This window comes from Lithobates pipiens, unplaced genomic scaffold, assembly GCF_037356315.1.
Source record: "Lithobates pipiens isolate NorthernLeopardFrog02 unplaced genomic scaffold, aLitPip1_a1.2 Scaffold_23, whole genome shotgun sequence".
Taxonomy (NCBI): Eukaryota; Metazoa; Chordata; class Amphibia; order Anura; family Ranidae; genus Lithobates; species Lithobates pipiens.
Genome location: NW_027507785.1, coordinates 166,525,638 through 166,549,629, shown reverse-complemented (window position 1 = coordinate 166,549,629; position 23,992 = coordinate 166,525,638). Strand labels below are relative to the sequence as shown.

Sequence of the window (23,992 nt, the reverse complement as noted above, 5' to 3'; positions counted from 1 at the left end):
TTGCGATCGACATTCTTAAAATGTTTTTTGGTGACAAATGTGGAAGAAGGTGCTCTATTTAGATGAGACCAAAATTGAACTTTTTGGCCCGAAAGCAAAAACGCTATTTGTGGCAGAAAACTAACACTGTGCATCACCCCGAACACACCATCCCCACCATGAAACATGGTGGTGGAAGCATCATGTTGTGGGGATGCTTTTTTTCAGCAGGGACAGGGAAGCTGGTCAGAGTTGATGGGAAGATGGATGGAGCCAATTACAGGGTGCGTACACACGACCAGACTTTCCGCCAGAATATGTCAGACGGAATCGGATAGTCCAATTGTGTGTGGGATAAACTGATCGTTTTCTTTAAAAAATTCAGACGGACCTAGAAATAGAACGTTTCAAATCTGTCCGATGGACTCAATTCCTGTCGGGAAAACCATTCGTCTGTATGACCAAATACGACGCAAGGGAAGCTATTGGCTACTGGCTATTAAACTTCCTTTTCTAGTCCCGTCATACATCATCACGTTCCAAATGAAAGGACTTTCAAACAGACTTTTGTGTGGGCAAGTCCGTTCGCTCGGAAGTCCATCGTAACTCCGTCCAAAGTCCGTTGGGAAGACCATCGGACCTTTTTCTTCTGGAAACTCCGGTCGTGTGTACGCGGCATTAGAAGAAAACCTGTTATGCCCCATACACACGGTCGGAAATTCCGATGGAAAAAGTCAGATCGGATTATGTTGTCGGTAAATCCGATCATGTGTGTGGGCTCTATCTGACTTTTTCTGTTGGAATTTACAACGGGAAAAAGTTTGAGAGCTGGATCTAAAATTTTTCAACAACAAAATCCGATCTGACTTTTTCCGATCGTGTGTAGAGAATTCCGACGCACAAAGTGCCACACATTCTCAGAAAAAAATTGGAGATGAAAGCTATTGGCTACTGGCCTCTACGTAGTCCCGTTGTACGTTTTGTACGTCACGTTGTTCCGAACGATTGGATTTTCCGACAACTTCGTGCGACTGTGTGTATGCAAGACAAGTTTCGGCCAAAATCCGTCAGAAAAAATTTGTCCGAATGTGTGTGTATGGGGCATTAGAGTCTGCAAAAGACTTGAGACTGGGGCAGAGGTTCACCTTCCAGCAGAACAACAACTCTAAACATACAGCCCAAGCTACAATGGAATGGTTTAGATCAAAGCATATTCATGTGTAAGAATAGCCCAGTCAAAGTCCAAACCTGAATCCAATTGAGAATCTGTGGCAAGACTTAAAAATTGCTGTTCACAGATGCTCTCCATCCAATCTGACAAAGCTTGAGCTATTTTGTAAAGAAGAATGAGCAAAAAGGTCACTCTCTAGATGTGGAAAGCTAGTAGAGACCTACCCAAAAAGACTTGCAGCTGTAATTTCAGCGAAAGGTGGTTCTACAAAGTATTGCCACATGGGGGCTGAATGCAAATGCATGCCACAATTTTCACATATTTATTTGTAAAAAAAAGTTTGAAAACCATTTATCATTTTCCTTCCACTTCACAATTACCGTATATACTCGAGTATAGGCCGACCCGAATATAAGCCGAGGCCCCCAATTTACCCCCAAAAAAACTGGCAAACTTATTGACTCGTGTATAAGCCGAGGGTGAGACATGCCTGTCCATCCCTGTGTGTGTGTCCGTCCATCCCTGTGTGTCCGTCCATCCCTGTGTGTCCGTCCATCCCTGTGTGTCCGTCCATCCATCCCTGTGTGTGTGTGTGTCCATCCATCCATCCATCCCTGTGTGTGTGTGTGTCCATCCATCCATCCATCTCTGTGTGTGTGTGTCTCCATCCATCCATCCATCCATCCCTGTGTGTGTGTGTCTCCATCCATCCATCCATCCATCCCTGTGTGTGTGTGTCTCCATCCATCCATCCATCCGTGTGTGTGTGTGTGTGTGTGTGTGTGTGTGTGTGTGTGTGTGTGTGTGTGTGTGTGTGTGTCCAGCCTACCTGTGTCCCGAGCCTTTGTCCCGAGCCTCCGTCCCGTGCCTTGCCTCCGTCCCGTGCCGTGCCTTGCCGCCGTGCCTTGCCTCCGTCCCGTGTCGTGCCTTGCCTTGCCTCCGTCCCGTCCCGTCCCGTCCCGTGCCGTGCCTTGCCTTGCCTCCGTCCCGTGCCCTCTTCGTCGGCGCCTCGGCGGCCATTGTAAAATTCAAAAGCCTCCGCCTTCGCCTGTGATAGGCGGAACACTGAATTTCCCAGCAGCCTGTGTTCCGCCTATCACGGACATCGTATCATCCTCGTCCGTAGTACGAGGATGATACGATGTCCGTGATAGGCGGAACACAGGCTGCTGGGAAATTCAGTGTTCCGCCTATCACAGGCGAAGGCGGAGCCGGAGGCGCGGCTTTTGAATGATAGAATGGCCGCTGTCTGTCTGCTCGACACGCTGATCGAGCGGGCAGACAGCGATGACTCGAGTATAAGCCGAGGGGGGCACTTTCAGCCTCAAAAAAGAGGCTGAAAATCTCGGCTTATACTCGAGTATATACGGTATGTGCCACTTTGTGTTGGTCTATCACATAAAATCCCAATAAAATATGTTTAAATTTTTTATTTTAACATGACAAAATGTGGAAAATTTCAAGGGGTATGAATACATTTTTAATGCACTGTATATTTGAAAATTGATCAATCCTGATGTACTGATGGCCTATCTCATTTCTTGAGGCCCTAAAATACCAGGGCAGTACAAATACTTCCCAAATTACTCCTTTTTGGGAAGTAGACAGTCTAAGGTATTTAGAAAGAGGCATGGGGATTTTTTTTAAGTTATAATTTTTTGTCATAATTACATTTTTATTCTATTATTTTTAAAAATGTTCTTTCTTTTTTTTTTATATATAGTGATACCATAGTGCCACTGTACTACTTGGGGGTGATGAGGGATTTTACACTGTGATTGTTACAGTGATGATCACTATAACAGCAATCATTTGAACTACTAAATGGCTTTCATTCATGGCTCATTGTTTATTATTGTGAGGCTTTGATTGCTTACAAATATCCCTTGCTATAGGGTTCTGTGATCGGGCCAGATACCATGTGATCACTTATGTCTAATCACAGTTCACACACAGTTGCAAACCATGATGTTATAAATGGATTACATTCATGACTGTTGTTTATTAGGTGACATTGGGCGGATCACAGCAGCCCGATACCGAGCATCACAATCAGAGATTGCGTCACTGCACACCACAGGGGGTGTACTCAGTGCGCAAGAGCAGGGCAGCGCACTGTTATATCTCAGTGCCTGCTCAAGCCGTCAGCCGCCAGTAGGATTACTGATGGCTGGTCAGCAAGTGATTAAGCAGCATGAGCTTTCATTAACCGGTTCCTGACCGGTGCACGCTGATGTACGTCGGCAGAATGGCACGGGCAGGCATATTGGCGTACAGGTATGTCCAATCTTTAATGGCGCCCTGCCATACCCGCGATCGTCTCATGGGGCGGCTGAACGGAGAAATGCCATGGTAAACAGCATTTCCCCGTTCTGCCTAGCCACTAGTGACACTGATCTCTGCTCCATGTGATTGGAGCAGAGATCAGTGTTCACCAAATGAAAGCCCAGCCCCCCATAGTTAGTAACACACCCCTAGGAACACTTTACCCCTACACTACCACCCACTGGTTAACCCCTTCACTGCCAGTGTCATTTACACAGGAATCACTGCATTTATATAGCAGTGATTGCTGAATAAATGACAATGGTCCCAAAAATGTGTCAAAAATGTCCGATGTGTCCGCCATAATGTCGCAGTCACAATAAAAATTGCTGATCGCCGCCATTACTAGTAAAAAAAAAATATTAATAAAAATGCCATAAAACTTTTGTGCAAACCAATCAATAATCACTTATTGCGATTTTTTTTTTTACCAAAAATATGTAGAAGAATACATATCGGCCTAAACTGAGGGGAAAAATGTTTTTTATTTATTTTTGGGGGATATTTATTATAACAAAAAGTAAAAAATTATTTGTTTTTTTCAAAATTGTCTCTCTATTTTTGTTTATAGCGCAAAAAATAAAAACCGCAAGGGTGATCAAATACCACCAAAAGAACGCTCTATTTGTGGGGAAAAAAAGGACGCCAATTTTGTTTGGGAGCCATGTCGCATGACCGCGCAATTCTCAGTTAAAGCGACGCAGTGCTGAATCACAAAAAGTGGTCTGGTCTTTGACCAGCAAAATGGTTCGGGGCTGAAGTGGTTAAACATCAATGCTTGTCAGTCACCCTCATTGATTTTAATGGTAATACTCTATAACAGCACCCTAACAGCACCTATAGCATTTATGGCATGTTAGCAAAGCATTTATAAAGTGTTAGCTGAGCAGTGGAGGATTTTGTATCCCAGAAAGCACTGGGAAATAACAGAGCTAGGATAGAGCAACTCCAACCACTTCCTGTTTGTACAGAACATTTTCTTCCGTGTGCAGGCCAAAGCATCAGGCCAGCTAGCAGTGCTGTCAGTGCCAGATAGGCGCAGAGGCATTGAGCATTGTTGCCAGTGGCAACATTTTTTGTGTCAGCAAAGTTGAGCTGGATCAAGCCAGGTATCAAGGATATCAAAATATATGAATCCATCTTGCCGAGAAATCACAAAAGTGTCTGCTAAGACACCACATTCTGACTACACCTTAAAGTAGATTTCCTCTACATCACTTCCCCTTTTAAACACTTCACACTAGAAAAGCAACATGTTCATGGGCATTTATCAAGCAGTCTTGAAACTTTTCAACGCTTCATAAACAAATTATTTTTTGTCAACACACATGTGAACGAGCGCTAACAGAGTTGGCTGTATATATTTGTTGTTCATATGGCAAACTGTCATACAGGCTTTGCTTTAAAATGTACAGAAAGTATATGTCAGGACTGGCTTAGCCCTTCCTCCTCTGGGCTGGCCACTCAGCTGTCGGCTAATTGCCAGCTCTCTTCTCTCTCCACAGTTACCAACTGTTTCCGATGATGCTCGTATGGCCTGCCTATTTAAAGTCTTCCAGCTCTTTTCTCCATTGCCTTCACATTTAGTCACATCACTAGGAACCATCTCCTGCTGTTGTTTCAAGACTGGCTTGCTAACTTCCCTCCTGGCTTCCATCCTGCTTGCAGTTTCTCTCCTTGGATCCCTGACGTCTGGACCGGCTGATTACCCGATCTGGTTTATGAATTTTGGACTGGCTGACAACCCGATCTGGCTACTGGACTCTGGCTTGCTTGACTACGCTTTTTCCTATTTACCTTTTTATTTATATTAAAAAACAAGTGTGATTTGATTGTACTTCTGTCTCGGTCTGGGTCATGGTTCCTGACAGTACGTGAAGGCCATGAATTCAGAAGATACAGTCAATCCACTTGTTGGTAATATTTTTTCCAGATTGGATGAGCAAGATCACCGCATGGATCAGTTTTCCTTGGCGTTTCAAACGCTCCTGAATCGCACGGCTCACCTGGAATCCCCCACAGTGGCTGCTCCAGTACAACCTGAGTCGCAGGCCGTCCCTGCTGTTGCGCCAGTCTCTGTGCAGGCACCCGCCTCGAGTATTACCTCTATAAGAGGTATGTCTGGTTCTGCTCCGCTTCCCCAGCGATTTGGGGGAGATCCAGTTCAATGCAGAGGGTTTCTCAATCAAGTTGAGATATACTTCGAAATGCTGCCCCAGGCGTTTCCCACGGACAGAAGCAAAGTAGGTTTCATGATATCTTTGCTTTCTGAGAGAGCCTTGGCCTGGGCTAACCCTCTATGGGAGACGCAAAAACCTGTTGTCTTGAGTTATCCTCAGTTTGTGGCCTCCTTTAAAAGTGTTTTTGACGTCCCTGCACGCTCCGCTTCTGCTGCCAAGTACCTCATGTCCATCAAACAGAGTACGAGAACTGTTGCTGACTACGCCATTGAATTCCGTACTCTGGCAGCAAAGGTTGCTTGGAACAATGAGGCCCTCATGGCTGCTTTTTCTCATGGTCTCTTGGATTCCATCAAGGATGAGATAGCAGCCCGAGATATACCCACTGAGCTGGAGAGCTTGATGTCGTTTGCCATCCTCATTGACTCCAGTCTCAGAGAAAGACTTTCTCTTAAGGAGTGCTTGTGGAAGCCTCCTGTACGTTTGCCTCCGAGCTTTGTAGTCCCACCCATGCCTCCCTCACCTCCCATGCCTCCTGGTACTGAGTTGGTCAGTGAAGATGAACCCATGCACCTGGGCTTCACGCGTCTCTCTGCGGGTGAGAGAGCCCCTGATTTTGGTCACCCTTTCTTGGGCTGAGTCGTCCATCGAGATACAGGCGCTAATCTACTCTGGGGCTGCAGGCCTGTTCATTGATGCTGCATTTGTTTTGCAGCACTCGATTCTGCTGCAGCTGCGTAACACTCCACTTGCCATTGAGGCTCTTGACGGGAGACCTTTACAGCCTGCCCATGTGTCTCATGAGACGGTTCCGTTGTCCATGGCGGCAGGGGCTCTTCACCATGAGATAATCCAATTCCAAGTTATTTCCTCATCCAGATTTCCGCTGGTTTTTGGTTATCCTTGGTTACAGAGGCACAACCCCTCTTTTGATTGGCTCCGTGCTGAGGTTATCTCCTGGTCACCCCAATGCAGTGAGACATGCTTCCTGAAGGTATCCAAGGTCCTGTGCACCACTTCACTCCCCTCCCTGCCAGAGGAGTACCGTGATTTTGGCGATGTCTTTGATAAAGGTCAAGCCGGTAGTTTGCCTCCACACCGCCCTCATGATTGCGCAATTGACCTTCAACCTGATGCCATACCTCCTCGTGGCCAGGTTTACTCTTTGTCAGTCTTGGAGAATAAGGCCATGGAGGAGTATGTTGCTGGCGCACTTTCTCGAGGTTTCATCCACAAATCCTCGTCTCCTGCTGGTGCTGGTTTCTTCTTTGTGAAAAAGAAGAGCGGTGAACTGAGATTATAGGGGTCTCAATCGTGTCACGATTAAGAATGCCTACCCGTTTCCATTGATTACTGAGTTATTTGACCGCCTCAAGGGAGCAACGGTTTTCACAAAGCTTGACCCGAGAGGGGCATACAATCTCGTGCGCATTAAGGAGGGCGACGAGTGGAAGACTGCGTTTAATACCAGAACAGGCCATTATGAATACCTGGTAATGCCTTTTGGCCTTTGTAACGCCCGGAAGTTTTCCAGGAATTTATTAACGATGTCCTCCGAGATTTGTTGCAGTTGTGTGTGGTGGTTTATCTCGATGATATCCTCATATTTTCCAAGTCCCTGGAGAGCCAATACACAGATGTCTGTCGTGTACTTCAGAAACTAAGAGAGAACAATCTCTATTGTAAACTGGAGAAGTGCCATTCCATCGTGAACAGGTTACATTCCTGGGCTATGTCATTTCCACTGCTGGTTTGTCAATGGACCCAGAGAAACTTTCGGCAGTCCTACAGTGACCTCGACCCATGGGTTTACATCCTCTGTAGTGTTTCCTGGGCTTTGCCAACTACTATCGGAAGTTTATTCGGAATTTCTTGTCTCTGGTCAAGCTTCTGTCTGCTATGACCAGAAAGGATGGTAACCCACAGAGTTGGTCTCCGGAGTCCATTGAGGCCTTTGAGACTCTCAAGGCTGCCTTTGTTTCTGCTCCTGTGTTGGCACATCCTGATCCTACGTTGCCTTTTATCCTAGAAGTTGATGCTTCTGAGACTGGAGTTGGCACCCTTCTGTCTCAACGTCCTAACTCTGAGAGCGCTATGCATCCGTGTGGCTACTTTTCCAAGAAATTGTCACCTGCTGAGTGCAATTATGAGATTGGTGACAGAGAGCTGTTGGTGATAATTTTAGCCCTGAAAGAATGGAGACATCTCCTTGAAGGTACCACTGTGCCGTTCTTATTCTTACTGACCATAAGAATCTTACATTCTTGTCTGAGGCTAAGCGACTCTCTCCCAGAAGGGCGCGATGGGCTCTTTTCTTGTCAAGCTTTAATTACATTGTCTCATTCTTACCCGGTACTAAGAATGTAAGGGCTGATGCCTTGTCACGACAATTTTCCTCCACTTCCAAGTCGGAGACGGTTCCGGTTCCTATGATTCCTTCTGATAGTATCTTAGCTACAGTTCGGACCAGTCTTACTTCTCCTTTGGGTGACAAAATTCTTGCTGCTCAGGTCCATGCTCCTCCTGATAAACCTTGTGACCGCTGCTTTGTCCCAGAGAGTCTTCGTACTGCAGTGCTCCAGACTTATCATTCTCCCAAGGCAGCTGGCCATCCTGGGAAGAATCAACTCATTTGGGCCATCTCCCAACAATTCTGGTGGCCTAGTCTACGGGCTGATGTTACTGCTTTCGTAGCTGCTTGTCCCGTGTGTGCTCAGAGTAAGACTCCACAACACCTTCCAGTGGGCCTCCTACAACCCATACCCAATGGAGGGAGGCCCTAGACTCACCTGTCTATGGATTTCATTGTGGAATTGCCCAACTCCCAAGGCAACACTGTTATCCTTATGGTGGTTGACCGGTTCTCAAAGATGTGTCATTGTATTCCACTTAAGAAGTTGCCCACCTCTAAGGAACTGGTTTCCAATTTCGCTTACATGGGCTACCCAAGGTGATTGTCTCGGATAGGGGTATTCAGTTTGTCTCCCGGTTCTGGCGAGCCTTTTGTGCACAGTTGGGAATCCATCTTGCGTTCTCTTCTTCGTATCACCCGCAGTCTAATGGGGCCGCAGAACGAGCCAATCAGTCCTTGGAGCAATTCCTACGTTGCTATATTTCTGACCATCATAACAACTGGTCTGACCTATTACCTTGGGCAGAGTTTGCTCACAACAGTGCCTTGAATTCTGCCTCCCGATTGTCTCCATTTATGGCGAATTATGGTTTCCAACCTTCCATGTTGCCTGACCCGTTTGTTCCGCAGAGTATTCCTGCGTTAGAGGAGCATCTCTGTGGTCTTCGTTCCACTTGGGTACAAGTCCAGGAGGCTTTGCGTCATGCTAATGATAGGTACAGACTCCATGCTGTGCGCAGACGCCTGCCAGCGCCTTCCTACCAGGTTGGGGACAGGGTCTGGCTGTCATCTCGCAACCTCCGGCTTCGTGTTCCCTCACTGAAGTTTGCACCTCGGTTTATTGGGCCTTTCCGTATCCTTCGCAGGATTAACCCAGTAGCTTATGCATTGGAACTTCCTCCTAGTATATCAAATGTGTTTCATGTCTCTTTATTGAAACCGTTGGTCTGTAACCGATTTACCACCTTGGTGCCACGTCCTCACCCTATTCAGGTTGAGAACCATGAGGAGTATGAGGTACAATCCATTGTTGACTCCCGTAGGTTCCGTGGGCGCATACAGTACCTGGTGCATTGGAAGGGGTACGGTCCGGAGAAACGATCCTGGGTTTCATCCTCTGACGTACAGGCCCCTGTCTTCCTCCGCGAGTTCCATAGACGGTTTCCCCTCAAGCCCGGTGGCCCTCCGCCCTGCCTATTTAAAGTCTTCCAGCTCATTTCTCCATTGCCTTCACATTTGGTCACATCACTAGGAACCATCTCCTGCTGTTGTTTCAAGACTGGCTTGCTAACATCCCTCCTGGCTTCCATCCTGCTTGCAGTTTCTCTCCTTGGATCCCTGACGTCTGGACTGGCTGATTACCCAATCTGGTTTATGAACTTTGGACTGGCTGACTACCTGATCTGGCTACTGGACTCTGGCTTGCTTGACTACGCTTTTTCCTATTTAACTTTTTATTTTTATTATTAAACAAGTGTGATTTGATTGTACTTCTGTCTCTGTCTGTTTCATGGTTCTTGACAGTATAAAACTGTTGGAATTTTTTAAAGTATGAATGACTTTGAAAACAAAGATAGGGGTACACTGTGATGAGCTGGGCGAGGGGTGGGTCAGCAGGAGCCAGAGAAACAGCAGCACAGTGATCTTCCCAGTGAAGAACTGTGCAGGAGGAGGGGCATGTCAGCAGGAGGCAGAGAAACAGCAATACACTGATCTTGGTTGTAAAGTGCTATGCAAGGGGAAAGCAGCATGTCAGCAGGAGGCAGGGAGACAGTAAAAAAATGATCTTCCTTGAAAAGAGCTGTGGAGGGGGGCATGCCAACACAAATCTGACTACTGAATTACAGGCCAGCCCTGTTCCTGGGTAGAATGCAAAGAAACAAACTAATAACACTGAGATGGATTTACTTCCATGCCTCAGATTGTCAGTTTAAAATAGGAAGGCAGGGGGACTGGCAAGATCACCCGGTATTTCACACAAATTAAGAAATACAAAGAGAACAGAATAGTTTTTAATACTGTTAACACAGACACATATCAGAAATATGAAATGTTGGGGTAACATAAACTTTAATAAATCTGTATATATATTATATATTTTTTAGTGCATATAGCTGCTCAAGAAAAGTGGTGGCAACACCATATGATCAATACTGCGGCAGAATGGCTCTCCTAAGTGAAACCCCCTTTTCCGCCACCAGAGGGCGTATGCACGTTGCTGCAGAGGCGGACCCGATGCATGTTCCCGGCAGTCACGATCGCGGCCGGCCACGCATGATGGTGTGCACGAGTCCCAGCATGGGGATTTGTGTGTGTAAACCCATAAATCCATGTGCTGTCAGAGGAGACAAGTCGTTTGTTCCTAGTAAGTAGGAACAACGATATGTCTCCTCTCTTATTCAGTCCTATCCCCATACAGTTAGAACGTACTGCGGGAACACACATTTAACCCCTTGATCACCCCCTAATGTTAACCCCTTCCCTGCCAGTGAAATTTACACAGTAATCAGTGCATTTTTATAGCACTGATCGCTGTATAATTGTCAATGGTCCCAAAAATGTGTCAAACGTGTCCGATCTGTATGTCGCAATACCGCTAAAAATCACAGATCACCACCATTACTAGTAAAAAAAAAAGATGACATAAAAATGCCATAAATCTTACCCATAGTTTGTAGATGCTATAACTTTTACTCAAACCAATCAATATAAGCTTATTGTGATTTTTATTATGGGGAAGCCTCAAATTTAAGCAAGATACCATCGTCCCAGTTAATGTATATAGAAAAAAAGGGAGCATAAAGCACATAAAATAGGAAAAAGGCTCTGGAGGAAATTTTCCTAGGAATTTAGTGGGAATAGTAGGGACTATTGCGGTATCAGATAATGTTCAAAATATAAGAGTTAGAATTAAAATTCAAAAATATTTTATTATAAATAGCTACACAGAGGTAGTAAAAGGAAAACATATAAACATAGATCAAGCCATACAACAATAAAGTCAATCCATTAGAAAGACAATATTAAACAAAGGGTGGTTGAAAAAACCCCAAATACAAAGGGGTTTTATTGCACACAGACGTAGATTTGACGTATGGTTTGACCGGTTTTGCGGCACTGAAAACGCTGCTTCTTCAGGAAACGTCACCTACAAGTCTAATGTATACAAAGAAGAGATTTTTAATTTTATATAATATTCCAATAAGTATAATTTAATGCAATAATCAAAGTTTGTTTCAAAAAAAAAAAAAAAAGTTTGTAGATACTATAACTTTTACGTAAACCAATCAATATAAGCTTATTGTGATTTTTGTTTACCAAAAATACGTAGAAGAATAAGTGATGAAGAAATTTGTTTTTGTTTTTTTTTTAAATTGGGGTGATATTTATTATAGCAAAAAGTAAAAAATATTGTTTTTTTTTTCAAAATTGTCGCTCTTTTTTGGTTTATAGTGCAAAAAATAAAAACCGCAGATGTGATCAAATACCACCAAAAGAAAGCTCTATTTGTGGGGAAAAAAAGGCGCAAATTTTGTATGAGTACAGCAATGCATGAACACGCAATTGTCAGTTAAAGCAACGCAGTGCCAAATTGTAAAACGTGCTCTGGTCAGGAAGGGGGTAAAATCTTCCGGGGCAGAACTGGTTAATGAGGCTTAATGAACAACATTGAAAGTATGAAAATACTTAAAAAAACTTGCTGGGGGAGGGGTTGCCCTAAAGTTGCATGCAAAGCAAAAGAACAATACAATTTAATCCTTTAAACATCACCTTTAAAAAAATTTTAATGCAATTAGATACCCACACCATGTATTGTGTATATAAGGAAATATGAAAAAAATATCCCACAATGTAAATTCAATATCAGTAAATTTGTCCAGAGATGTAAATCCGACACCAACCTTGATGGCACAATGCCCAACAATGTTGCTTCACCACCATGATGAACATCTGCTGACTGATGTTCTGCTGCACTACTGCCACTAAATGACAGTTGGATCTCTGACTGCTATATGCACACAGACCAGCCAGGGTTGCTGGGAGATGTCATTGATCAAATATGGTGATAGCAGCCAATAATTTCTATCAGCGAACTGACCAAAAATGGCCATAAACAAAGCAGCATAATAAGCGCCCTATATTACCCACTCATCATTTGTTACTCCTGTTTTTAAAAACAGTTTGACACATTTTAACAATTGGTTAAGAGACATGTAGAATGTGATTAGTGTGGCGAGAGCCCCTGTCAGGAAAGACAAAATATAGCCAGGCGCATAGTTATGCACATATGGAGAATTCCTATTAGCCAGACCCATTGTTAGGAAAGACCAAATGTACACAGGCGTGTAGTTATGCGTAGATATAGAATTCCTGTTAGCCAGGGCTGTGCTTGTACGACTGCGCATGCATGCATACGTGTGTGCTCCATCATGCCTGCCACTAGATTGGAATCAAGTGAGCTATTTAAACACCTCTACTACACTAGGACCTTGCCTTATGGTCTACAGTGTTTTGCTACCTGTTACTTGTTCCTGTGTTTGATCTCCTGTTACTGTTCTGCTATCCGTCTGACAATGCCTGAATTCTGTCTGAAGTGACCCCTGGCTTGCTCTTCGACCACGTTCCTGCCTTATCCTTCTGCCTACCTGCTTACTGTTGCCAAATCCAGCCTGAAATACTCTTCTGCCTGCTGCACTATATCTGACTTGCCTGCTAGTTATTGACCCGGCTTACCTGACCCTGCTCTGTGTCCAGTCTGTAGAGGCCATCCCTACTCCTGCAACCTGCCAAGCACCTGCTGTCTGCCACCTGTCGGCCTGCCGAGTGCTTGCTGCCTGTGACCTGCCAGCCGCCAAGTGTCTGCTGACTGTCTTCCAGCCTACTGTACCTGGTGTCCTGTATCACGTTCCAGCCTGCATCCAAGTGCACACAAACCTCTCATCTGCAACTGTCATCACTAAAACTGCCACGCACACATGCCACTCCAGGCTCTTATGTCTCCTGCTCAGGGCCAGATTAATAGCATCATGTGCTTGGTGCTGAGGATTTTTGTGGGCCTTTTATTGGGCACCCTTCTGCTTTCAAAGAGCCTGTGCTGGCATGTGCCCAAACTCAAAAGTGCGCAGCCGCACAGGCATAACACTAGGGAAACCTGGCATTTGACTTGCCTAGTTTCTGTAAGGGCCGTGCATTGGTGTGCACTCTGAGCTGAAAGAGGTCAGCTGCACAGGCCTAACACTATGGAAGCCCCAGACTTCTGTAAGAGCCCTGCATTGGGATGCCCCAGGCTTCTGTAAGGACTGCTCATGCAGTGCCCATTAACAATCCCACCACTCTGCCCAGGCGGTGCATGTGGAATGCAGGGCCCGTCAGGGGAAATCTCTTCCCGTTGACCCATTGCTTTCCATGTCCTTTTTGGGTGGCTGGAGCTGCAGCTTCAATAGCCCCTACGTTAATCCAGCCCTGCTCCTGTTACCCTATTGTATGCAGCCGCTGCGTCTCTCCTCCACCAGCATTACATTCAGGAGAGCCCTACTGCAGCTCTGATATCTCCTCCTTCTTGTTTCTACAAAGAACCACAGCTAACAGACTGAATGTGCAGTGCTGTAAGGAACTAAAAGTCCCAGTGCTACTCATATACATTTCTTTTACACAAGGAGCCTTGGAAGGCTGAAAGGCTCCCCTACCTCTGGGGTGGTGAATGACAGTGCTCCTCTCCAGCAGCACCTGTTGGCAAGCACATGCACTGTCACTCAAACCCCCACTTCCTTGCTCCACAATGGCAACATGCATTGGAATGGGACCAAGTGCTCCTTATACTAAAGTCCCATGGAAGATAAAAATATTTTACATTTCTAGTGATACCTCTTGTTCCAGAGTGCAACGAGCTTTAAAGTGATTATAAAGCTACCTTTTTTTATTTTATTAAAATAACAAACATGTTATACTTACTTGCTCTGTGCATAGGGACATCTGACCCCCTCTTCTGGGGTGATCTAGGCTCTTCCTTTTCTTTGTGTGCAAAAATGGAAAGCTGCTGAATTTTTTCCTAAATTCGCACCTGAACCAAACGCAAATGCCCTGTACACACGGTTGGACTTTCCGACTGAAAATATGCGATCGGATCGTGTTGTTGGAAAATACAATCGTGTGTGGGCTCCATCTGACTTTTTCTATCGGAATTTCTGACACACAAAGTTTGAGAGCTGGATCTAAAATTTTCCGACAACATGATCCAATCGTTTAAATTCCGATCGTGTGTAGACAATTCCAACGGAGAAAGTGCCACGCATGCTAAGAATAAATTACGAGACGAAAGCTATTGGATACTGGCCTCTTTATAGTCCTGTTGTATGTAGTGTACGTCACTTCATTCTGAACAATCGGATTTTCCAACAGCTTTGTGCGACCGTGTGTATGCAAGACAAGTTTGGGCCAAAATCTGTCGTAAAAAAATTAGACAAATTTTGTCATTGGAAAGTCCGACCGTGTGTACAGGGCAAAAGATGAAGAGGACTCTTTTGGAATGTGGACCGTCGATGCCCCGGACCTGTGTGATCTGGCTCCAACGTGAGCTGGTCACACTCTCATGTCATGCGAATTGGATGCAAGGAAACACGTATGTGAACACAGCCTCATGCATAAAATGCATTAATGTAAAAATATTATGCCTTTAGAACCACTTTAAATGACTCCTATTGCCGCATACACACGATCGGAATTTCGGCCCGCAAAAGACCAATGAGAGTTTTTGTAGTCGGAAAATGTGACCGTGTGTATGCTCCATTGGTCTTTTGCTGGCCGAATTCCAGCCAGCAAAAGATTGAGCGCATGCTCTCAATTTTTTGGTCTGGAAAAGTTCCTATCCGAAAATGCGATCGTCTGTGGCAATTCTGACGTGTAAAAATTCCTACCCATGCTTGGAAACAATTCGACACATGTTCAGAAGCATTGAACTTTTGCGTGACCGTGTGTATGCAAGGCAAACTTAGGGTGGCAGTACTATTCTATTCTAAGCCTGTTCTTGTGCCAAAGAATTGCCTCTTATTAGCTTAATTATTTTATGCTTAACAGGAAAAAAATACACAAAGAAGAGCACATTTTGTGTCAAATTCTCCGCCACTCTTTTCCCTACAGACATAAATTACTTTGCTAAACAAGCACAGGAACATGGTTATCAAAAGTACAACTTAGGAACTGAATTTTGGCTGTTTAAAAGTATTTATGCTACAAATTTTTACTGTAATGATATTTTTTGTGCAGGAACAGGCAATGAAACATGAAATTTTGACTCTCAGAAACAAGGTGAAAGAAAAAGAGATAATGTTAAAGAAAGTGTCAGAAAAGCTGAAAATATCAAACCTTGCAAAACACAGCATGGAGAAGCTTGTATCGCGACAACGTAAGTATTAACCACTTCAAGACCAGGCTTTTTTTCTGACACTTGTTTTTTACAAGTAAAAATCTGTATTTTTTTCTATAAAATTACTTAGAACCCCCAAACATTATAATAATTTTTTTAAAAGACCATCGAGAATAAAATGTCAGTGGTTGCAATATTTTATGTCACACTGTATTTGCGCAGCAGTCTTTCATTGTATTTTTTTCTTTAAAATACACTTTAATGAATTGAAAAAAAAAACAAGACTGTGAAGTTAGCCCATGTTATGCTGAGTAAATAGATACCTAACATGTCATGCTTTAACTCCCCTGGCAGTATTCCCAACTCAGGCTCGGGGTGAAAATTTTGTACCATTAGCGGTAACCCTGAGCCAGACTCGGGACCGCAACGCTGGATCCAGGAAGAGGTTACTTACCTTGTCCCCTGGATCCAGCGACGTCCCCCCGCTGTGCGAGCGGCTCGTCCTCTGCTCGATCTATCACATCGCCGAGCTCCGTTCCCTGCGAGTGTTGCGACGCACGGGGACGGAGTTTGGCACCAAATTCAAAAAGTAAAACACACACATTACATACAGTATATTGTAATCTCACAGATTACATTGCTGTATGTAATTATTTCACATCCCCTTTGTCCCTAGTGGTTTCTCCAGTGCCCTGCATGCAGTTTTATATCATAAAAAGTGTTCTTTATGTCTGGAAACTGGAGATTGTCCATAGCAACCAAAACAGTCACTTTACATCAAAAATGGTTTTAGACCAGCTAGAAAACAGCGATAATAAATTAGAATCACTCGCAGAATTGAGCGATAGCGATTTGTGGAGAGATCCGTCATCAAATGCTGAAAAGTAATGACAGTGACAATTCTGCAACTGAGCAATTTTCAGTGTTTTTGATTTGATTACATTATTGAATATTTTTTACTATTGTTAGATTATTATTTAGTATAATTATTTAAATGTTTTTATTATATTATAATTTATGATTTCATTTTTCAAACTTTATCATACCCGGGATGTCTACTAGACTCTGGTTTAGACAGATTTAAGTGAGTTATTCCTAAGAATTACAGGCCTACAATATAAAACGGCAAATTTTCATGCAAAATAATTGTACCACTTTCAGCACCTAAAATCTGAAATAATCATACCGCCAGGGAGGTTAAACTTGTTACACTCGTGTAATGGCGACAAACTACGGTACTTAAAAATCTCTATAGGGGAAAATTTTTACAGGTTACCTGTTTAGAGTTACAGAGAAGGTCTAGTGCTAAAATTATTGCTCTCACTCTAAAGATTGCAGTGATACATCACATGTGTGGTATGAACACCGTTTACGTATTTGAGCATTTGCATGCACAGTCAGAGGGATGGGGCGCTTTAAAAAAAAAAAAGTTTTCTTTTTTATTTTACTTATTTTTACAATGTCCCTTTAAAAAAAAATGTTGATCACTTTTATTCCAATTGCAAGGAATGTAAACATCCCTTGTAAGAAATAAGCATGACAGGTCCTCTTTATTGAGAGATCTGGGGTCAAAAAGACCTAAAATCTCTCAATGACCTTTAAAGGCAACAAAAATAAAATAAATTACATTTTGCCTTTAAGAGGGAAAAATCATCCCTTTAAGGCTGAGAGGCGGATGTGAAGTCACTTCGGTCCTCCAGTGGCATAGAGCTGAGTGGGGGCTATCTTTCCCTCACTCGGGTTTCTGTATAATGATTGGGCGCACCGGATGGTTTCCTGGGTTACTGATGGTTCCGGTAACCTCGGGAAACACTGGGAGGCGACGGGAGGGGTACCTGCGCACCTATAAAAATGATCTTGCGGGCACTGAGACCACTTATATCGGGAAGCTGGCCACCTGCTCAAAATAAGATACCTGCCATAACCCCATTATTTAATGTCAATGTAATGAGTTAGTTGGTCAGCAAGTGTTAAACATTTTGTAGGCCATTGCTGGATTTTACTTTTTGAATACTAGTTGCTTAGCTAAGTTTAATGCCCCATACACACAATTGGATTTTCCAACAACAAATGTTCGATGTGAGCTTGTTGGCGGAAAGTCCGGCCATGTGTATGTTTCATCGAACATTTGTTGTCAGACTTTCCGCCAACAAATTTTGGCTAGCAGGTTCTCAAATTTTCCGCCAACAAAACTTTGTTGTCGGAATTTTCGATCGTGTGTACACAAATCCATCACACAAAAGTTCACGCATGCTCGCAATCAAGCAGAAGGAGTCGCACTGGCTATTGAACTAACTTTTTTTTTCAGCTCGTCGTACGTCTTGTACGTCACCGCGTTCGTAATTGTTGGCCAACATTTGTGTGACCGTGTGTATGCAAGACAAGTTGAAGCCAACAACCTTCGAACAAAGATCCACGGTTTTGTTGTAGGAAAGTCTGATCGTGTGTATGGGGCATTAGATGTTGATCCAAAGTCTGCAATACATTCTAAATCAGTGATCAGGAACAAGTATGCAGATCAAGAAACCTGAGTTTCATCTGCCTTTATTATCTGCGTGCATGTTTCAGATAAGTCACGCAAAAAATATTTATACCAAAGACATCCGGGCAATTAGCATTTAGAGACATAGGTCAGCAATGAAAAACCTATTTTACTGAAGCCAGAGATGATCAGATAACAAGCTTTTCTAAAAGAAGGTGAGCAATAACAGCCTTCTCATTCTTCGCAATACATCTGCACTTTAACCATTTCACTGCCAGAACCGTTTTCGCATTTTTTTCTCATATATTTTAAAAATAATTTTAGGCCTAAAGATTACACAAAACTGCTAAACATTATATATTTTCTAAAAGCTGACACCCTAGAGAATAAAATAGACCTCAAGTTTCAGTTTATGTCACATGTTATTACCGCAAAAGTTAATTTCAGTAAAAAACACACTAAAGTGAATTTTAGTGCAAACAAATGCAAAAAAATATCCAAATTTTTGGTAAAATATACAAGCCGAGGTTACACTGAGTAAACAGATACCCAACATGTCAAACCTTAAACTTGGGTACACCCCCAAAATGGTGACAAATTTCAGTACCCTATATTTTCTATAGGTGATGCTTCAAAAGCCTCCTATATGTATCAGTTTAGTGTTACAGAGGAGGTCTTGTGCTAGAATTATTTCTCTCACTCTGGTGTGCGCAGCGATATGTAACATGTGTATCGCAATCAACGTATTCATGCATAGCTGCCCCTGATGCATGATTTACGATAAAATTTGTACATGCGTAAATGTGGGAGTCCTCATATTTTTGGGGGGAGGGGGGTTATATGTGCTTGGGTGTAACTTTATTTATTTTGCAAAAAAATATTTTTTTTATCGCATGCCTCCTTTGGACTCCACTAAATGTTTTGCAATTCAGATTGCATTGCAAAACATTACTTCCCGGCTTAGCTAGCCAGAGCAGGGACAATGTCCGCTCTTCTCTCTCCCCTCCAGCCGCCAACACCCGCCATGCCGCTCCCGGGGCCTGCAGATGGTCAAGCAGAGACCAGAAAACATTGCGCTGCACAGGGAGGCGCCGGTGCCGGGGGTGTGTGTAAGCAATGATGGGGGAGCGCAGCTGCCCGAATGCTTTCACCTGATAGGCAGGAGTCTGCCTGTCAGTTTCAAACACAATCCTGGTGGCCGCAGCCACTGAATTGTGTGTGAAACCCACTGCTGTCAGGTCCTTACTTTGTACACACACAGGGTTCATTACACTTCCCGACACCACCCACAAATACAAAAATCTACTGTCAGCAGCCACCAACGAGGAAGCTATCAGCACCTTGCTGCAAAATGAACTTGACCGAGGGTATAGGATTGGCCCCTTCTCACACCCACCTTTCTCAGTTTGGAGAGCCAGCCCTATCGGGCAAGTTTTCTAAAAAACGTAGTTTAGTCTATGATTTGTCTGTGCCTCATATACCCAGTTTAAATTCCCTCATACCCTCAGAGGAATTCTCCCTTAAGTATTCTTCAGTAGACCTTGCTATCCAAACCATCCTCAGCATAGGAGCTGGTGCTTGGCTATCCAAGGCAGACATTGCGGATGCTTTTAAGTTGCTACCAATTCAACCATGCCTATGGCGATGGCATGGAGTCAAATGGAAAGGTCAGTACTACTTCGCCACAAAGTTAACTTTCAGCTCCAAAAGTAGTCTGTGGCTCTTCGACACGTTCGCCCAGTGCCTGTCCTGGATCCTTTCTCACCAATGCGTCCTGTCAGAAAGTGATCCACTACTTGAACAAAACCTAATGAACCCCCAGTAGATCTAAAGAGCCTGAGGGAGGTTTTTTCCAAAGTCAATGTACCCATAGCAGAGAAGAAGGTGGAAGGCCCAGCACAACGCATCACCTTCTTGGGTATCATACTCGATACTCGAGCCATGCAGGCTAGCTTACCTCTCGACAAATTAACCCGCATCAGGGCGGTTATTCATACATTTACAGTTACCAAAGGGTGCACTAAGAGGCAACTTCAATCGTTACTCGGGATGCTCAACTTTGTCGTAGGGATCATCCCCCAGGGACGTTCCTTCGTCTCCCACCTCTTGGTATTTCTTTCCCAAGTTCAAGACCCTGACCAGATCTTTAGATTAGACCAAGCAGCAATAGCCGATCTGACCATGTGGGACGATTTCCTAGCAAGTTCGAATGGCATTTCGATGTTCATTCCATCAGCATCTCCCTCTACACCCCAGATAATCACAGATGCCACAGCCTTCACAGGCTTTGCGGCAATTTTTGGCCATCACTGGTTCGCAGGCCCATGGCCGCCAGAAATTCTTTTGCTCCCCGGGTTCAGCCAATCCTCCTCATTATTCGAGCTATACCCTATAGTTGCTGCAGCGCAAGTCTGGGGCAGTAGCTGGACAGGACAAACAGTGACTTTCGATACAGACAACCAAGCCACAGCCAGTATCATAAACAAAGGCCGCTCCAAGTCATTGGCCATAATGTCCTTCCTGCGCAGCCTGGTACAATTGTCCCTACAGCACCAATTTAATGTCCTCTGCATCCACATCCCAGGCAAATGTAATACCTCAGCCAACGCTCTGTCTCGCCTTAATTTTGCATCGTTCTTTTCACAGGAGCCTGGAGCCAGCCTGACCATGTCTACTATCCCACCCTGGTCTTAACTAACCCTGCATTGAAGCAATACCTACACAACACTATCAATCTCATTAATCTTTCATTGTCACGTAATACGCTGAAGGCCTATCGTGCTCCTGGAAAGTGTACGACAGGTTTCTAGCTGCATTCCCCCAGGGCAGTGCCAGGGGATCTCCACCATATCCTGGCTTTCATTTCATACTGCCACACACAGATGGCTTTGTCACATAATACTATCAGACTCTATCTGGCTGGCATCAAGCATTTAATTTCTTTACAAGATCCCACCAAACTGTCTTTGTTGACCGCTCACGCGGTCAAGAAAATCCTGCGCGGTATTCTCAAACGACAGCCGCAAATCAGTAGCAAATGCTTTCCTGTGACCAGCGACATTTTCTGGGATATGTCGATCATCCTCTCTAGCTCCCCGTTTGGCTTCTTTCCCAGGCTTGTCATTCAAACAGCCATTTACCTGGCTTTCTACATCTTGTTACGCTCCAGTGAATTTTCAGTCACCGGCCCTTATGCAGGCGGCACCTCGCACGCCATCAAGCTTTCTTCATCCTACACCTAGAGGTGTCTAAAACGCAACAGGCTGTCCCAGGGGCTGACATCAAGCTTTTCAAAACCCTCAATGCCTGGTGCCCCTTGGCCATCTTAGATCAGTTACTAGTGCACCTACCTGATCCCTCACCAGACAGCCCGTTATTACCATTTACAGTTAGACCCCTAAGCAGCAATCAGTTTATCAGTCACGTCAGGATCTTCCTACGCAACTTAGGCCTTGACCCCGCTCGTTTTTCAGGACATTCTTTCCGCATTGGAGCAGCATCAGCAGCCTCACGCAATGGAGTTCCGGAACACGTGATCAGAAAGATGCGCAGGTGGAAATCCACCTGCTTCGCTCGGTACATTCCCGATCCACAGTCTGAAATGTCTCCAGCCTTCAGCGACCTTGCCCTTATCTTGGCTAAATAAACTATTACCTCCCTGACCAAGTCTTTTGCGCCCTTCTCTTAGCATATCACCCAGCAGAACAGGGCTCACCGCCCAGCTTACCTGGGCTTACCTTACAGCAGACCAGGGCACACTTCAGGTCTATTTATGTTGTTAGTCTTGTGGTGTGTTTATGTGTGCTTCCATATCTTTGAGGACGGAGGGCTCCGACCATAAATAAGAAGGCCAGTATGGTGGCCTGTAAATATGGAAGGAGCCCGGAGGGTATATAACCAGACCACCCACAATGGTCGGTGTCAGTTCCAGTGTGTGGTACCCGCCCACCCATTCCCCTTCTCAGAGTACTTCGCTAAAATACCGTTCTCTACAGAAATATCCATTACTTCTATAAGGTATGCGCCCTTCTCTTAGCATATCGCCCAGCAGAACAGTGCTCACCACCCAGCTCACCTGGGCTTACCTTACAGCAGACCAGGGCCCACTTCAGGTCTATTTATGTTGTTAGTCTTGTGGCGTGTTTATGTGTTCTTCCATATCTTTGAGGATGGAGGGCTCCGACCATAAATATATATATATATATATATATATATATATATATATATATATATATATACATACAGTCTAGTATATATATATATATATATATATATATATATATATATACACTCTGGATTTAGCGTAGACTGGATATTCAGTGTAGACTATATTCAAGTCAGTGCAGGCAGTGTATTTGATATAGATATATACAGTATCTCACAAAAGTGAGTACACCCCTCCCATTTTTGTAAATATTTTATTCTATCTTTTCATGTGACAAATTACTAAAACAAGGAAGAACCTAGCCCTATCCCACTCCTCCTATCTCAGCGTTATGTATTAACAGGTATTCACACACAGAAATGATAAAATACAGTTAAAAAATACACATGAGATGTCTCTCAGCAGTCACTTAAAACAGGTTATACACATAAAACAAAGGATGTAAAAATGTAAAACTCTAGAAGAGTAACAAATAAAACATCAAAGTGGCACTCTGATTAGTTAAATTAAAACTGACTAACTATATATGGTCACTACCATATACCATAAGGAAAAAGAAAAAGTGAGGATTGATAAAGAGTCTCTAATGGACGTATACAGCAGAGAATTTATGAAAGCACCATTCACCCAGCGCTTTTCCACCTCGTGCTCCACACACACACAAGGGGTTCAAACTCACCAAGGTCGGTTTATGAGAGAGCTTACACTATCCACTTTTCCAGGGTTGGAGAGAACGAAGTGTACTCCGGTGGAGATTGTAATGGTCTTGGCAACCCGCACTTCCTACTTCTGCTTTGGTACCCTAGGTCTTGGAACGCACAGCGTCGTAACGTAATTTCCGGTTGCCGTAAGGTCACGCACTGACACGTTTCATCATCACACCTTTATCAAAGGGTGTAGTCTTACGGCGCAGCGTCCCGGTATTTATCTATGGGGCAAGCAATCGGAATTAACCAATGGCATGCCTACAACGGAATTTGTTTAAACTGTACGCAAGGTCCACTTGACAGAAACGCTATCAGTATCTCGTCAATACTCAAATACAACCGACATTGGGCTACAGACCATTACAATCTTAACAAATATCCCATAATTATATATATATATATATATATATATATATATATATATATATATATATATATATATATATATATATATATATATATAAACATATCCTTTAATCACTATTGAAGCTCTTAAAGATATAAACTCTTAAAAATATGAACTGACTCCAGAATGTATGACTCTTATTACATCTAATCAATTAAAAAAAGTAATAATCATAAAATGATTATACTTATACATACATACAATCCTTATGTAACAGAAAATATATAAAAAAAATTTGTATGGCAAAAATGAATTCATGCCAACACAGCATAAAAAATAGATCATATATAAAAAGGAAGAATAGAAATAAAAAATCTTATCATTACCATATCTATATATCAATAATGGGTGTACTACTAGTGGTTGGGACTAAAGTTACCCTACTTACAGCTAAAACCGCTTATAGAGGTAAAAATAATAATAAATAGGAGAAACTCAGAAAACAGAAAAGAGAAAACAGATACAGATCTAAATTCTCTGCATCATTAGGACTTACAGATAAAAAAACACCAATTAAAACAAAAATTTTAATTAAAAGGAGCACCCCTCAGCACCAGGGTAAATAAGGGAGTTTGTTAACCC

The 23,992-nt window shown here is 43.5% G+C and overlaps 1 protein-coding gene across 6 annotated transcripts in view; it reads left to right on the top strand.

Moving 5' to 3' along the window:
• The window catches only part of LOC143928001 (myomegalin-like), a 426,442-nt gene that overhangs the window by 395,404 nt on the left and 7,046 nt on the right, over positions 1-23,992 (top strand). For all 6 annotated transcript variants that reach the window (XM_077452562.1, XM_077452560.1, XM_077452558.1 and 3 more), the window contains one exon: positions 15,551-15,689. In XM_077452562.1, the coding sequence (XP_077308688.1) occupies positions 15,551-15,689 (139 nt within the window). The remainder of the gene's footprint in view (positions 1-15,550; positions 15,690-23,992) is intronic.